This window comes from Lotus japonicus, chromosome 2 (assembly GCF_012489685.1).
Source record: "Lotus japonicus ecotype B-129 chromosome 2, LjGifu_v1.2".
NCBI classification, from domain to species: domain Eukaryota; kingdom Viridiplantae; phylum Streptophyta; class Magnoliopsida; order Fabales; family Fabaceae; genus Lotus; species Lotus japonicus.
In genome coordinates, this window is record NC_080042.1 from 78,192,845 (window position 1) to 78,209,539 (window position 16,695).

The 16,695-nt window shown below is 32.2% G+C and overlaps 2 protein-coding genes across 5 annotated transcripts; one reads left to right on the forward strand and one right to left on the reverse strand.

Moving 5' to 3' along the window:
- Nucleotides 1-1,373: 1,373 nt before the first annotated feature.
- LOC130739866 (WRKY transcription factor 72A-like) lies at nt 1,374-4,294 on the reverse strand. 2 transcript variants are annotated; one of them, XM_057592307.1, is made up of 4 exons: nt 4,173-4,294; nt 2,778-3,245; nt 2,553-2,666; nt 1,374-2,289 (listed from the first exon to the last, which is right to left on the reverse strand). In XM_057592307.1, the coding sequence occupies exons 1-4, from the start codon at nt 4,227-4,229 to the stop codon at nt 1,636-1,638; spliced, it is 1,293 nt and encodes a 430-aa protein (XP_057448290.1). In that variant the 5' UTR covers nt 4,230-4,294; the 3' UTR covers nt 1,374-1,635. The 2 variants fall into 2 exon arrangements, with proteins under 2 accessions (XP_057448290.1, XP_057448291.1); XM_057592308.1 differs by having other exon boundaries at nt 1,376-2,289; nt 2,781-3,245.
- A 7,067-nt stretch (nt 4,295-11,361) lies between these two features.
- Nucleotides 11,362-15,243, forward strand: LOC130739867 (heterogeneous nuclear ribonucleoprotein Q-like). 3 transcript variants are annotated; one of them, XR_009019962.1, is made up of 5 exons: nt 11,365-11,721; nt 11,942-12,205; nt 12,293-12,469; nt 14,037-14,169; nt 14,778-15,243. XR_009019962.1 is itself a non-coding variant. In XM_057592309.1 (4 exons), exons 2-4 carry the CDS (start codon nt 12,041-12,043, stop codon nt 14,865-14,867), a joined length of 432 nt encoding a protein of 143 aa, XP_057448292.1. In that variant the 5' UTR covers nt 11,362-11,721; nt 11,942-12,040; the 3' UTR covers nt 14,868-15,243. The 3 variants fall into 3 exon arrangements, 2 of the variants coding, with proteins under 2 accessions (XP_057448292.1, XP_057448293.1); XM_057592309.1 differs by lacking the exon at nt 14,037-14,169 and having other exon boundaries at nt 11,362-11,721; XM_057592310.1 differs by having other exon boundaries at nt 11,364-11,721; nt 14,037-15,243.
- Nucleotides 15,244-16,695: the final 1,452 nt, after the last annotated feature.

The window sequence follows — 16,695 nt, forward strand, 5'->3', positions numbered from 1 at the left end:
ACTTTATATAGAAAATCATGAAAACACATTTTATTATTTTCTATAAAATTATTTAAATAGCATACAAAATAAGTATTGTGACATTTTTTATAATTAAAAGTAGAAATTGAAATGAAAATAGTAAATGTGTGGGTTAAATATGTTTTTGTCCAGGACTCAAACACCATATTCTAAAATGGTCTCTATAAAAAAAATTCATAGCTATTAATTAGTCCCAAAAAAAATTGTTTGATTGAAAATAGTTTTTATGACGCGATAAAACATTTTTAAAATATTTTTTACCCAATCACAAGTTTATGTGTAATTTTCAAATCAATTTTAGTCTTTTGAAATTTCTTTCATCAAATTTAGTTATTCTCTCTTATGAGCTTGTAGTTCTTACTAGCAATGCTCTTCATTGGGTTGTCTGTCCGAATCCCGAGTCACAGAACATGATGTTCATTGCTGCGTTTGGTCTGGCGAAGGAGGAGTTTGTTGAGGTTCCAATGCCAAGTTTTGAGGAGGATCACTCGATTGAGATATACTTGGGCGCAATAGGAGGGTCGTTGTGTGCGGTTTGCAATTTCCTGATTCTCTCCATTGATTATAATGAGTTGATTCGTGGGGACATTTGGATGATGAAGGAATACAGTGTCTAGGAGTCATCGACGAAGTTGTTCTCTGTTGTACCTACGAGTCAAACCGGTCCATTCATATACATACATCAAGCCGGTCACTTATCTGAGAGTTTTGGGAAACGACCGGATTCTTTTGGATCAGGATGATAAGAAGTTCACAATGTATGATCTAGTAGGAGAAAGGGTTGAGGATGCAGATTATTCGCATCGTTTTGGTATTATGAAGTCAATTGTATGTGTGGAAAGTCTCGTTGGACTTGATGAGCTTGAGGGACATAACGGTTTGAAAAAGAGAGGTGAAAGTGAAAGTAAATTGAAATTCAAAATTGAAAGTGAAAGTGAGGAAGAAGAAGATGATTAGTTTCTATTTCCTTGATATTTATGAAGGAGTCTATGAGGGAAAGAATTTCAACTGGTGGCTGGGTGAAATTGGAAGAAGCAGGTGTGCTTTTGATGTATGTGTGGTGGGTGGTTTGTTTTGTTGCCCCAAATGCTGTATATTCTTTTCTATGGCTTTGTATTGTTAGTGGTGGGTCTTTCCTTATTAGTTAAAACTTAAAAGAGGGTATTGCTATCATACCAAGTTGTTACATTCTTTGGTGGGTAGTGTGTGCATACTCTCTTGTTTTTCATAATTCTAATATTGTTAGTTGATGGGTGATTGTTATGGTTTTGTATTTGTTGTATGTCATTGGTGGGTGTTTGGATTATCTCTTTCATAGTGAAACTTATAGACTAGTAAAATGAAATACACTGTGAAAAGTGAAAACACAAAATCTGAATGGGCATTACATTCCCACTGCAATTTGGGAAATTGTGAGTGAAAACCATTGTGATCAAGGCTGCTCAATAATGCCCCTCATTCCTTGTACTGCTAAAACAAAACCTTGGAAACTGGCAAATGAAATTTTCATACATATTCTTTTGTAGAAGAAATCATTCAGTGATGCTCTTGATGAATATATCATTTGAAATAATGATTAGTTGTTTCCCTGTCATTGATAGCTACAATAGCTGGTTACCTTCTATTAGATGATATATTCTTAGAAGGTGGTGGTGGTGGAAATAAGACCGAGTTTCCTTGTTGAGAGTACCTAAGAGCATAGGAAGACATATGCAAGTAACCACCCTGGTTTCTATTTTGTGCTAGTGTTCCTTCAGATTTGAAATAATTACCACTACTATAACTGCTCCATGGGGATTGTGGGATGCTATATTGTAGAGGAGAGAAACCAGAGGAAAAATTAAGATTTGTTGAAGAATATTTTGGTATTTGAGAAAATTTTCCAGAATGAGAGGAAGTTGATGATGATGCAGCTGCAAGGTCTAGAGTGATTGTGGGGTGAGAATTTAAGATTGAAATAGAAGAGTTGGGGAAGTGGAATTGATTATTTGGTCTTGAAATTTGGCATGTAGAGAAGTTTAGAGCATTAGGGGTAGTACTGTAACAGTAAGCATCAGCACAAGAACTATTGATAATGTGTGCTATATCTGAATATTTGCTTTCTAGTCCTTGTTGTGAATGTGAACTGAATGATGAAGGACACTGAAGCATGGAAGCAGCTGCACAAGTTGTGGAGGCCATAGCAGTAGCTGAAAGAGGAAGTGGGTGATTGTGGACTCCTTCATAGGTGGTAATCAATATGGACATATCTTCAGCACATCTCTGCACCTGATAATTGGAATCAAAATATCAGTTGAGTTAACCTAAAAGCGCATTCATCTCAATTTATGTGAAGAGTTACGTTTATTTTTTGCCACCTAGTGAGTGCTAATGTCTGATAGCATTTCTATGATCTCCAATTTCAGTTTTCAATCAAAAAATTGTTAACAAATCTATTACTATTTCAATGCATTTCATGCATCATATCTACTTTCATAGTCAAATTCCTGTAAATCATCCAAAACAATCCATTAGAGAAGCAACATGCATACCTGTTTTCTCACAGGACAAGTTGGAGAGACAGTGCATCGATAGTAAGCACGGGGACATGGATTTCCTTTTGCTATTTTTTGTCCATATTTTCTCCATTGGCACCCATCATTCATCTGCATCCATCCAAATTTAACAAACCTCTAATTTCATTTCACTCTCTGACTGACAGTAGCCAAACAACAATTAAAGTTGCAATACATATAATTAACATTTTAATTTCTTACTACCGTTGGAGAGTCACATCTGGCTCTGATAGAAACCCTAGTCTTCTTGAGCTGATGAGCATGTTGAGGATTAGCTTCAGTACTTTTATCCCCAGTTCTCATTGTCTTCAAAACTTTACTGGGTGGCCACATCTCAGCTGGTTCTTCTTCCTTCCCTTTCTCATTAGTGCTACTACTTTCTTGGCTGAAATTACTAATTGCAGCTTCAGTTTCAGGTGCAGGGTCAAATCTGACATCTAATCCAAGTGCAAGTCCTATATCCACATCCTCATTTTCCCTCTTTTGAGTTCTATTACTATCCTTTTTCTCATCCTTACTAGTAGGCTTACCTTGGGATGAAATCCCAAGAGAAAGGGTCACAAGTTCACTTTCTTCATGGTTATGGTTAGTTGCTAATAAGAACTTCAACTTCTCGCTTTCTTCTCTAGCTTCTCCAATATCCCCTTTAGCTGCTTCAAGCTTTTGTTCCTGCATGTTACATCAAAAAATTATATGCAATTCTTGCATAATCGTAATTCTGGCTTACTTATGCAAACAGATGAACTTTACTAACATTGTATTCGTCTAGCGGTAAATAATTTAGATTTCATAAGAGGTGATGACACTAGTTTAAGTCCCAAAAAAATCATTTAATTTATTAAAAAAGACATCTATAGTTTTTCAAACCAATGAAGACATCCAGATTAAAGATATAAAAAAACCCAGCAGGAACTTTATAAGAAGCACAAAAACATGTGAAGTAAGGCTTATGGACAAAAAAGTCAAAGTTATTTTATAAGTAGACAAATTTTTAATATGATACACCGTAAAATTTTACGCGTAAATCTATTTCCTAGCCAAATATGGACACTTTACCACTCAAACTAGCTAGCTCCTTTAGCTACCTTAGAACTCACGTTTAACATGAGCAAATCCATACCATACATTGAAACTTAAAAGGCCCTTCATTAACAAATTCTCACAAGTATGAGATGTTTGACTTTGACCAATAATAATAATCTTAGACCGAAACATCTATCACTATTCGCTTTTGAAATTTGAGGTTAATCTTTGATCAAAATTCAATGATCACAGGAAAGAAATTACATATGCTGATTTCATGCGCACGCACCATTCCTAAAATTGTAAAATTTACTCGTGTCACGTGTGAATGTGCGATTGTACGTGAACATATCATATATACAGTGTATTATGTTAATAGCCGATACGTCGGTGAAACATGTTTTTACTACTAAAGTTGAAGTTGAGTACATGTTATGTGAAAAGAACTCTTATGTGATTGAATTCATATGTAAAAAAACTCTTTTAACTTATGAACCAGAATTTTCTTCATCTCGGGTGCATAAATAATTTGTAAAAAGCCTAAAAGCTCAAGATGTGAAGAGAATTACGTACCTTGCTACTAATCTCTTCATCACTATTAGAATCCAAGAAGTTATGATGATCTTCCATAACTATGTGTGGATGATCTTCAGGAAAAGAGCTTCCTATACATACCACTTTCTATTCGCCACAAAATTTTCTCTCTGAGCCTGGCTTCTTATATACTAAAACCTTCAGATGTTGACTTAATAATATAATCTGAAATTCAAAGAGAGGGCGTTTGCCATTGCATGTCAATCACTGGAATGTCAATAGTCCAAAACAACTTAAAGAAAAACAATAAATAACTCTTTATATATAAGCTGGCTTCTTAATAATTATTATTATAACTTTGGGTTTCAACGTATATGAGAGAGATTGGAGAGACATTTTATATATATGACTCAGCTCGATCGGTTGCGGTATTATATTTGAATATTCGTCCGTGAAAAATGTCACAAATTAAAATGCATGTACCAGTTAAAATACATAATAACCATCGAAAAAAAGTTAAAATACATGATTTAATTTAATTTTTTATATATATTTGGTCCTTCATTCCTTCCTTTTACCACAGTAACCCAACATTTATGGTCAAAAATTACGGAATCCAGTCTCTCAGGAGTCATCTAATTAATTATTGATAATAATAATTTTTTTTGAAAGATCCTTGTATGTGACACATAAGATCCTTCTCCTCCGTATAAGTTAAAACATATTTTATACGTAAAGAAATTGAATAAGATTAATTGAGTAAAAAATAATTAATATTACTTAACTACTTTATTAACTTAACAATCGTTAGTGTCATAAACATGTAATGAAAGACTAGAATTGAAAAAAGTATTGAATATGCACCAATATTAATTTAAAATTATAATCAATTTAATGGGTGTCGGTCACGGCGGAAAAAGTAGTTGTTTGAACTTTTATGAGAGTTTAATTTCTATGAGGCGCACGCTTCGGGAGACATTTAACCTTCACCACAACTGGTCGGAATTGCGATAACAATTCATCACAAAAAAATTGATAACCTAATTTACTAATATAAAGTCTTAAAGAAACGGAGAAAATGTATTAGTCAAGCTTTTCTTCAAGCAGTTGTTTACAAAAAAAAAAAACGGAGAAAATGTATTAGCCAAGCAACAAGAATACAAGATGAATGGTTACCAGTTACGTTTTTGGTGCTTTGGTCATGGATCTTTATTAAGACTGCAAGTTGGAGTAGCTAGCAAAGTATATAGTATTAGTTACTAATATTGATTGTGATTTATAGTAAAATAGACATTAGATTAAAGGTGCATGGTGTCTTGTCTATTTGAATTTTGACCTAACGATCAACATTAATCCATTATCTAATTAATTAAAGACAGCAGCTTCTATGAGAATTGAGAAGGAATGAAACATCTTGAAGCAAAGGAATGAAAAATATATAGAATGGAGCGTGGAGAAATTCCTGATCTTAATTAACATAAATTAATCCAAAGAGCTGGCCGGAGTAACTAACTCCTCTATAGATGTTTGTGAAAATGGAAACTGATGCACTAATGAACTGGCACTCAAGGATTTAGCTCTTGAAGACATGATCAGCATTACTAGTGAATTGAAACATGGTATTAAGAACGAGTCTCTGGTTTTTTAAAGCCATTCCAACCTTTAAGAGCCATTCCTGCGGCTGTATAGAAAAATAGTTCAGGTTACAAGGAACAATTAGCAACCTTAATTATTATATATGAGAAGTCGGCAATGCGTTACGTTATCTATTTGTGATATTGGGAGTACTTACTGTCTTGCAAACAAGTATTATCTATTACTAACTCCGTCCGTTATTAACTGTCCATTTTGAAGAAATTTTTTTGTTCCTGTATATCTGTCCATTTATAGTTTCAAGAAAGCATTAAATAATATTTTTCCAAGAAATGTGATTACATGAACAATAAATGAGAAAAGATAAAATGCATTGTAAAGGATGAAATAGAAAAACAAATAATATTTTCATAAAAATTAACAAAATTAATTGCACTCCTTAATATGTGTGTTTCTTCTCTCTCTGGACAACTATATAAAAACGAAGGTAGTACATAATCTCATTTATTTCATCGTCAACTCACATGTATCAAAATGAAGGGTTTAATGCTTATCTTGGTAACGGAGATCAAATTAATGGAAATGGTAACGAAGAACAAGTGAGGAAGATGCTGCTAATGAAAGCGGGGAGCGAAACATGGAAATTGGAATGTAGAGGAACAAGGTTTTTTAGAGACTTTTAATCTCATATATCTACCACACCTTAAAAGAGAGACAAGAAATCACTATTCACTAGTGCTTTTTTACCCGCGCGTTGCACGGGGAATATGTCTATTGTATTTGATATATCGATTCATATTTTAAATTATAAATATTTAAGATGCTAAGAATATAAGAATAATCATAATAAAGATGTAGATATTTAAAGAGCACAAATTTTGAAAAACACAGAAGTTAATAAACCAAAAGCTTTAATTTTTGCATGTGAGGTATAACTGAATTTTGTTTGTGAAGATGTATACTCGTGTTGCATAAAGGGTAATGTTTTTGTGTTTTAGATATATAACAATACATAAATATATAATTATTTTTTAAATTATTAAAAATACACTTAAGTTATAGAAAATGAATTTTATTTTTTTTAACTCGTACAAATTTTCATTTTCATGTAAAATGTTTCTCCCCGTGAGATCTTGTAACTCTAATTTGTTAGCACTAATAAATTCAGGTCATAATTTTATAGTCCATATGTATTAATATTTTGTATTCCTCGTACTTTTCTTACTATCAAATTATTATAGTTATATACTTATATAAATATACACTCTTTAAATTTTGAAAATAATACTTAAGTTAATTATATTAAATTTATTCTATTAAAATAATATCAATTAATTAGTTTAGAATATAATGATTGTATAAAAAAAGTATAATGATACTTTTTATATAAAACAAAATCTCACGTAGATAGCATTATAGTACTTTAAAATTAAAACATACAATTGAAAATTACACGCAAATACAAACAACAATCGCTTTTAGGTTTCAGAGCCGACTTAGATGCAAATCATCTTACTCAATGGATTCTCATTTATCAGACAAACAAAATCTTATAAATTTCATAAATCAATATAGATTTAAAATTTTCAAATTAGCCAAGTTAGATTTGTTTTGGAAATAAATTTTAGGTGCAGAAATTTCTCCTCGTCATTTATACTCCCTCCGTCCCCTATTAGAAATCACTTTTTGTGAGTTTTTTTTGTCCCAAAATATAAGTCACTTTACAATATCTATGCAACATTAATTTTTTCTCTACATGTTTACCCTTGTAGCATTTAAAGAATTTTCCTACTTTCCAATATTTTTCTTTATTATCGAGGTCACTTTCATTTATATCTACTCAAAAAACTTCCAAAACTTATTTTTTATTGGTGGAAAGGGGTTTTCAAGATAGTGGAACATTAATATGGAGAGAGAGGTAGATGAGATTCATTGAATTGATATACTTTTAAATGTGGTCCGTTTAGGAAAAAAGATACAAATTTATTGTAACTAACTAATTCTAACCACTTTTCTTAATCCTAGAGAATTAGGTAAAAGTGACTTATAATAGGGGACGGAGGGAGTAACTGAATGCATTCGGTTGGTATCTCATTTTATTTTATTTGAAATTTGACATAATATCAATCAATTAGTTTAGAATATAACGATTGTTTAAAAAAATATAATGATACCTTTTATATAAAACAAAATCTCACGTAGGTAGCATTATTGTAATTTAAAATTAAAACATATAAATTGAAAATTAAACCCAAATACAAACAGCAATAGCTTTTAGATTTCAGAGCAGCTTTAGATGCAAATCATCTTACTAAATGGATGCTCATTTATTAGAGAAATAAAGAAGTTAACTGTATAGAGAAATCCTTGGGGTTTTACAAAATCTCACGTTACATATACATAAAGAAATCTCTAAAGTTAAAAAGAAGATTTTACAATGATAGTTTTTATATAAAACAAAATCTCACGTTACATATACATAAAAAAATCTCTATAATTAAAAATAAGATTTTAAAATTAATAATGATTGCATTCACATTAATAATGGTTGATTTGCCGGAGTAATATCCTTTCACCCTCCATAAATGTACATCAAACCTTATATACATTAACCTATGAGCTCTAGTCCGTAGCTAATGAGAAACTCTGCCAAATTCACCTAGCAACCATCAAATCTCTGCGTGTCCATAGTAGCTCTGTGGTCCCTCAGCACCAGATCAGCTCCATTTTCCTGGAATTCACAATAAATAAAATTATGACAAATTAAGAAAAAATAAGAATTAAAGTACCTAAATCCTAATCAAATCTAAAATTTAAAAATGTACTAATTAAAGATAGATAAAAACACTCAAAATCTATCAAATTACAATAAATACTTATAAAATCATAAATTAAATAAAGACCTAAAATTCAATAAAGACACCATAAAAATTAATTAATACTTTCAAAATAAAATAAAAGATCCAAGATAAAATCAAGAAATAAACAACTTAAATCTTAATCAAATCTAAAATTTAAAAAGGTACTAATTAAAGATAGATAAAAACTACCAAAGTCTAGCAAATCACAATAAAAACTCATAAAACCCTGAATTAAATAAAAATCCGAAAATTCAATAAAAATACGATAAAAATTAATTAACACTCTTAAGGGAATATGTAACTATATGGTTTAGAACTTATGAAAGGTGCTGGTAGACTGGCGGTATGTTTTTCACGGGAATTGAAAACCTTTTACCATGTACATTATGAGAGGGAAGGTAACGTTTGACACAAAGAAAACTTATATAAGAACAGAGAGGGAAATATTGAATGGTAACATATTGACCATGTAATCAATATTTTAATTGTAAACATAAACGGGATGCCAATCATAAATAGATAAATATTTTTAATTTAAATTCACTTTAAATCTTTTGAAATATTAATAAAATATATAACAAAAAGTTCATATGCAAATAAATAAATGTTCTCAAGATTTAGCTTAAGCAAATAAGGGACCATAAAATTCTAAAGAAAATTCACCATTTCAGAAGAAAAAAAAATGCAACCTAGCAATAGGTTTTGGCAATTCCAAATTAACACTAACCTATAGGTATTCAGTTGTAGAAGAATCCCACCAAAACTATGAAAAAATCTAAATTGTAAGGTGAAATGAATCACACTACTTTTCCACATACCTCGATTAATTAAAAAATATATATTTTCTATTGTTTTATATGCACAATATTTTTTTTATTGATCTCACCTTGCTTATGTTAGTCACTAAGACTATGTTTGTATAAATGTTCACATACATTCAAATGCACCTATATCTAAATCTTTGTCAGTAGTACATGTCTCAAATTAAAGTACGTACTTATGGCCATTAACCTTAAGATTTGGATAACACACTGCAGTAAGATCTGGTTAGCCTAATTCATAAGCTTACAACATCAAAGAAACTTTTAATCCCCCCTTAAAAAGTGAGAACAGATGGAAAACAATTCATCTTTCATGACCAGTGAGAACAGATAAATGTTGAAATAACATACATAACAATGAAAGAAAATAAATGAGATGTTCATCTATCAATGTTAATTTTTTTATCAACAAACACATTAATACATGAACATTACAAAACAATAATAATGAAACATAGAATGGGTTAAAACATGCTTTGGCGAACAAAAGACACTTCTAGAACTACATGAAAGAATCATTAAAATTGAAGAAGAAGGACTACCGGAGATATGAGGAAAATGATATGCCTTTGACTTTTGAGTGATAACAATTCTTAGTCTACAAAGCCACAAAGCATTGTTTTTGACATACCTGGAACAAAGAGGCTGAAGCAAGAAGTGAGAAACTCGTTTTTGAGTTTGAAGAACATGCACTCTCAAATCTCAATTGTGATTTTTCTCTGTAACCATAAAAAAAAATTCTCAATTGTGATGGGGATAAATTTATAATGAAAAATTTAATTGAAGTGAAGGTCCATGTTGTTTTTGAAGCATATATGATATGAGGTTTGCCATGGTTGAGATAAAGAAGGGAGAAATAGAGAAAATTGTGAGAATTTTGGAGATGGAGAACATATGAAGGTTTTTTTGCTCTTCTAACTCTTTTTATTTTCTAATATAGATTGATATTGATACTCCATATAAAAAAAATATTTTTTAGGAAGATTTTTTTTAACAGAAACTATCTAACAAAGATACATAAAAACAAACAACCTAAATAATCAAATCTAAAATTTAAAAAGGTACTAAATAAATATAGATAAAAACTATCAAAATCTAGCAAATCACAATAAAAACTCATAAAATTCTGAATTAATTAAAAATTCGAAAATTCAATAAAAATACCATAAAAATTAATTAATGCTCTAAAAATAAATTAAGATTAAATCAAGAAATAAACAACCTAAATCCTAATCAAATCTAAAATTTAAAAATAATTTTTTATGAGAATTAACCTATAGAGAACGTATGAAGGTTTTTTTTGCTCTTCTAACCCTTTTTATTTTCTAATATAGATTGATATTGATACTCTATATAAAAAACAATATTTTTTAGGAAGATTTTTTTAACAGAAACTATCTAACAAAGATACATAAAAACAAACAACCTAAATCCTAATCAAATCTAAAATTTAAAAAGGTACTAAATAAATATAGATAAAAACTATCAAAATCTAGCAAATCACAATAAAAACTCATAAAATTCTGAATTAATTAAAAATCCGAAAATTCAATAAAAATACCATAAAAATTAATTAATGCTCTAAAAATAAATTAAAAATAAATTAAGATTAAATCAAGAAATAAACAACCTAAATCCTAATCAAATCTAAAATTTAATGTGGCAAATAGGGCCAAGGTGGAAAAGCTGATGTGTAAATTATTAAATGAGAATTAATAGGTGGAAAAGCTGACGTGTAAATAATTAAGTGAGAATTAATCTCGGAGCGACACGTCACTAACTTGGCCTGTGAGAGCGACACGTCATGCTAGAAGTTGTTCTTTTCTAATATATATAGATAAGAGAACTTTGAATATGGGCCATTCATCTCTAATTTACTCAAGTACTATTCATAAGAGTACATTGAATCTGGGCCATTCATCTCAAATGTACTCAATTTGTGTTCTTTACTCTGGCCCGTTCGAATCTGACGTTTGTTTCCCCCTTTCTTCTAGAAGTTTCTTTCTGTCGATGACATCACGGTTTGCGTTGAAGAAGTATGGGATGAAGGAGAAGAGTGTATCCATGATCGTCAGTCTGCGATTGATCTGCAATGTTGCAGTCACAGTCGCTGTAGCCTCGGTCAGGTTTAGGTGTAGTTTGAGAAAAGAAGAGATTTGGAAGTTTGGAGGAAGGAGATGGATGAAAATTTAGGGTTGACAATTGTATTGGTAAGGGGTGATCGAAAATGATGTATTTGTGCACTGTTTGTTGTCAGGAGAAAAGGTGTATCAGAAGCCATAGATGTTCGTCTGCTGATCGTTTCCATGTCAGGTGAGTATGAGATTTTTGGTATGCACAGTTGGCCAGCTATTTTGTTGTTGGCATTCATTTCAATTTAATTGAAATCTAATTGTTTCTCATTTTTAGTTGTCTATAAATATGTTCTTGCTATTGTTCTTGCTCTTACCTCTTTTCTTTCTATGTTCTCTTGCTATTGTTCTTGCTCTTACCTCTTTTCTTTCTATGTTCTCTACATTTGTGGTAATTGTAGATTTGTAGTTCTCTAGCTTTGAGTTCCCGTCGAACATGTCTCGGGTCCCCGTTCTCGCGTTTCTACTGCTACTCTTTCTGCGGGCCAAAGCTTCCGTTCATGATTACAGAGGGGAACATTTCACGGCCAAGGGCAACGCCTTTGTCATACATGGAGGCAGCGATGGAATTTACTCAACTGCTCCCAATTTCAACGAAACTTCCGCTTCTCCTTCAAGCCGTCGAGGGTGTTGGTCCAGGAGTTGAAAGCATCGAGCTCATTAAGGTTCAGGCTTGAACTAAATTTGTTACTAGCTTATATTAAATTGTTATAAGGCCTACCTTTATTCCAATCCATTTTTGTTCATTACAGGACCCTCAAAATCCAAGTAAGAATCGTGGGTTTGCTTTTGTTTTGTATTACAACAATGCATGTGCTGATTATTCACGACAAAAGATGCCAAGTTCGAGTTTTAATCTATGTGGAAATACACCAACTGTCAGATGGGCAGATCCAAAGAATTCACCTGATCATTCTGCTTCTTCACAGGTAATTTCTTGGATGAAAGGGGAGCTTAGAGGTTAAAAGTGATTTTCAGTTGTTTTTCATACAATTGTATCAAGTGTTTGATTGGACATATATAGGTGATAATCCTTGCTTCCCTTTTACTGCTTTTTCCTGCATCCCCCCTATCTCCTTTTTTTCTCTCAGCTGAGGTCACGTAGTAAATAGGAAAAACGTATTCACCATAGGTGTTATGATTTTCTGTACTACATTTCCATATTTTCAATTTGAGGAAATTGGTTCATTTATTTTAGAGGAAAAAGTTTGGCTCTTTTCTACAATTCTCTTGGACAAAAAAAAATAGTACAGGGGAGATGAGCTTGCCTTATTCCAACATCAGGGCATATTGCAAGCCTCAATGAGGACTTACAATGCAAATGTAGACGTAGTACTTACAGATAACCTATCAATGAAGGTCCATCAGTGGTATTTGAACCTATTATCTTTTAGCCAACTTGATTTCATTGTATTTGTACCAGTTGAGCTAATCCTGATTGGCAGTTCTTCTTTACAATGACTTGGACTTTAGCGGCACAAACTTAGTACATGAATTTGTAAATCCTTTATCTGCTCTTTTTTGTTATGGTTGAAGCTTGATCTTCATAACTTGCATTAAGTATATGAAATTATGAATCGTACCCAAGAGTTTTAGCTCAAGTGACTATAGGTCCCTGATATAAAAATCCCTCTTCGGCTGCTTTCTCTGCACCTTAGCCCACTCTCCTTGCCTTCTCAAATTTCTGGTAATACATATTGGTATATATATGAAACTCTTTCTGTGTTATTGCTTCTTATCCTGATATTGTGAATACAATTAGGAATTAGAGTTCAGAAATGTAGCTTCAAACAATTATGATGGTAAAAGTTCATAGAGACACCTGTCCTGGTTCTCCTCCAAGGTGTGTTTTTCAATTGGTAATTTGGTATTAGTTGTTGCTTAAAAGACAAGGGTGGGTAATGTAAGCTTTGGGTTCAAGAATCAATCAGTCATTTGATCCTTCAAAATAAAATATTGACTGTCTCCTAATTTTGTGACTCACCTAAGTATTTCCTTTGGAAATTTATTTCGCGTCATTTTCAGTTAGATCCAATGATTAATTTGTAGGCTGGTTTACTGTGTAGGCTTTCAATCAAAAGTGCTAAAATTAACCTTGGAAGAGAATAACTAGATTTAGAATCCTTTGATCAATTATGGATTACTTTAAAGCGCTTTTAATCCTTTAATCAATCAGTCATTTAGAATCAATAACTTGATTACTTTGTAGGCTTAACAAAACCTGATGCCAAAATGATAGTTGGCTGCAGCAGTAGCAACATGTTTTTGGTATCAGCTACATTAGCTTTGCTAGCTTGATTCATGCTTTCATCTCTTCTTTTTTTGGTGTCTAAATGAATGGTGGTGGTTTCTGCTTTTGCACGTGTCATGTGTACCCTGATACATTTTATCTAATGTCAAAATTATTGATTGATAAATTGCAAGACTAATTAGTTAGTGGTTTGAATGAGTTTCTTGAATTCTGATGATTGGTTTCTTTGTCTTGCATCATTGCAGGACTAGAAAGTGTTGTAAAGATAAAGAAGCTGAATAATTTTTTTTCATCATTGAAGGATTATTTTTCTGTGTTTAGATAAGATAAGAAAGGTAACACAACTCTTCACACATCTAAAGGAAAGGCCGTTCACAGGTTATACTCACATTCTCTTGAACCGTAGTTGTAGATTTTTTATTTTTGAACATACTTGCTTCAGTTTCATTATGAAATATATATCTATAACTTATTAGAGCTTGTATACACAAATAAGGAGATACTTTTAGTCTTTTACTGTTCATTTGGAAGAGGAAATCTCCACCCTCCAAATTTTTCTAATTCTACGGTAGATGTGAATCTCATACCATTCAATTCTCACCTTGGGCTTGCAACATACGCGCTCCAGTTTTTCCAGGATCAAGTACATTTATTCTTATTAACATTTTTGTCTTTGAAGAGACATGGTTATTTCTATTGCTGATGAGTTTTCCTTCTGTCTACATCCTGTTCATGATGTCTTTTTATGAGATTTTACCTCCATATATTTGTGAGTATAACATAGCTAATTTTATGCAATATTTGTAAAACACGGTGTATCTAAAATAAGGTATCTTACTATCTTGTGTGGCCCTGGTGCTATCTATGACCTCATCTGCCGCGTATAATGACTGGTTTGTTTTCTGTTTTTTTCTAAGTATGTGATGGGTTAATGTAGGTATTAATCTTATTTCTATTACTTATCGTGTGCAATTCCAATTTTGCAGACTATTCCTGATTACATTCAGCTAGAATGTTTCAGGGACATGAGTCCCGAAATCAATGTGCTTCTTCCAAATGGATGTTGGACAAGATAGGAAATTGTTTGGTACTCACTTGGTGAGGAAAGAAGCAAATATGGAATGATGGGTGAGGTTTTTGGTCCATGGTATAATTTCTATATGAACACATTTATTAGACTTGGAACCACTGTCGCACGACACAGGATGCAACTAAGGAAAATGGTGTTACCAAATTGTTATAGGGTGGTTGTATTCACTGTGAAGAAGTCCTAAGTGTGTTCCTTTTTTTGCTACCATGTAATACAGCATGAAGTAGTTGTTTAACACCACTTCAATTGTTCTACTTTGTTTGGTTACTTTTTTTTTATGTATTTAGTGATCAGTCCTTTAAAGGCGTCATGTATTTACAACTTGAATTGTTTGTTATTGTGGTGTTTGATTTGGTGAACAATTAACCTCTTGTTGCATATTTGTTATTTCCTATATTTATAACAAAAACTTTAACATTGTTGTATATTCAAATATCTTTTAACAATTAACCTATAGTGCGTTAATCTTAGCCTTCGTATATTTATAACAAAAACTTTAACACTAACTTTAACACTGTAATTTTGTTCAAGTTATTTTTATAAAGATAAATTAAAATAAAACTTTGTTACATATTTATAATTAGTTCATTGACCCCTATGTTTCGGTCAAGCCATATTTGAGTTGTGATTATTAAATATTACAATAATTGGTATGTAAGTTAATTAGATGGAGTTAATAAATTGATTGAATAAATATGATAAATTGTAGAACTGCTCGTCCGTGCATTGCACGGAGACGGGCTAAAATCCTAGTTGATTTTGATTTAATGGTTGAAAATCACTCTTCTCACTTTCACATAAAAACATGTTCTCTCACTAAATACCCTCCATATATATATATATATATATATATATATATATATATGAATAGGTGCTTGCTACCATACCACAACATTTAGTTGGGGTATGATACATAAGATGATGTGTACCAATTAAATTAATCCAGAGTGTAATTAATTAAGTACTCTTTTTTTGGTCAAATATAGGTTAATATTGATTTTATTATTTACTAATTAGTCCTCAACTAATGTACTAATTGAGAATCCTACTATTTCATTTCCCTTCTCCAAAAATCTTTCCGTCTTCCGCAAATCCACATCCTAGTAATCTGCAATTTCATTTCCATTCTCCTACTATTTCACAAGTCATATCTATCTCTGTTACTGTGACTTGTTCTTCCCTAAATTCGTCCATTTAAAATCATCAATTTTGTAAAATAAAACTCAGTTCTTCAAAACCAAAAACAACATACAGATTTGGGGTTTCAGAAGCAAATTTTTTGTTCTTCATGTTCTTCCTTTCCTCCAACATCTCCCTTTCTAAGCCTCTTTTCTTCTCAGTTCTGATTTGGGGGAAAAAGTGGGTTCACTGCAGATCTGGGGTAGAAGAAGAAGAAGTGGCAGATCTGGGGTTGCAGATCTGAAATCGCCATCACTACCTCCTCTTTCCCAGAAAACCCTAAAACGGGGATCTTGGGTTGCAAATCAGCCTCTTCTGCCCTAAAAGCTCAACCAACAAGTCATAACCACCCAAAATCACATCCGCCACCACCTCCTGCTTGCTGCCCCGCTACCATCACCTTCGTTCTCCCTGAACCGTGCCACCATCATCATCGTTCTCTCCAAATCGCGGCTACCACCACTTCTTGCTTGCAGCGCTGCCACCATTTCTCCGAGTCCAGCGCCGCCATCACTATCACTTCCCCTTCCTAGTTCAGCGCCGCCGTCACTCGCCCTCTCTAATTCCGGTGCCGCCATCACTTCTTGTTTTGGGTTTTGGTGTTCATTTTTTTATCTTTCTTTTTTCCAGATCTG

Bases quoted from the DNA above. Each gene is read 5' to 3' on its own strand.
- LOC130739866 (XM_057592307.1), bottom strand. From the start codon at position 4,229: ATGGAAGATCATCATAACTTCTTGGATTCTAATAGTGATGAAGAGATT. The intron at 2,667-2,777 runs GTAAGAAATTAA...GGATGGATGCAG, and splicing joins GATGTGACTCTCCAACGGTA to ATGAATGATGGGTGCCAATG. The intron at 2,290-2,552 runs GTATGCATGTTG...TCCAATTATCAG, and splicing joins CTTGTCCTGTGAGAAAACAG to GTGCAGAGATGTGCTGAAGA.
- LOC130739867 (XM_057592309.1), top strand. From the start codon at position 12,041: ATGATTACAGAGGGGAACATTTCACGGCCAAGGGCAACGCCTTTGTCA. The intron at 12,206-12,292 runs GTTCAGGCTTGA...TGTTCATTACAG, and splicing joins AAAGCATCGAGCTCATTAAG to GACCCTCAAAATCCAAGTAA. The intron at 12,470-14,777 runs GTAATTTCTTGG...CCAATTTTGCAG, and splicing joins ATCATTCTGCTTCTTCACAG to ACTATTCCTGATTACATTCA.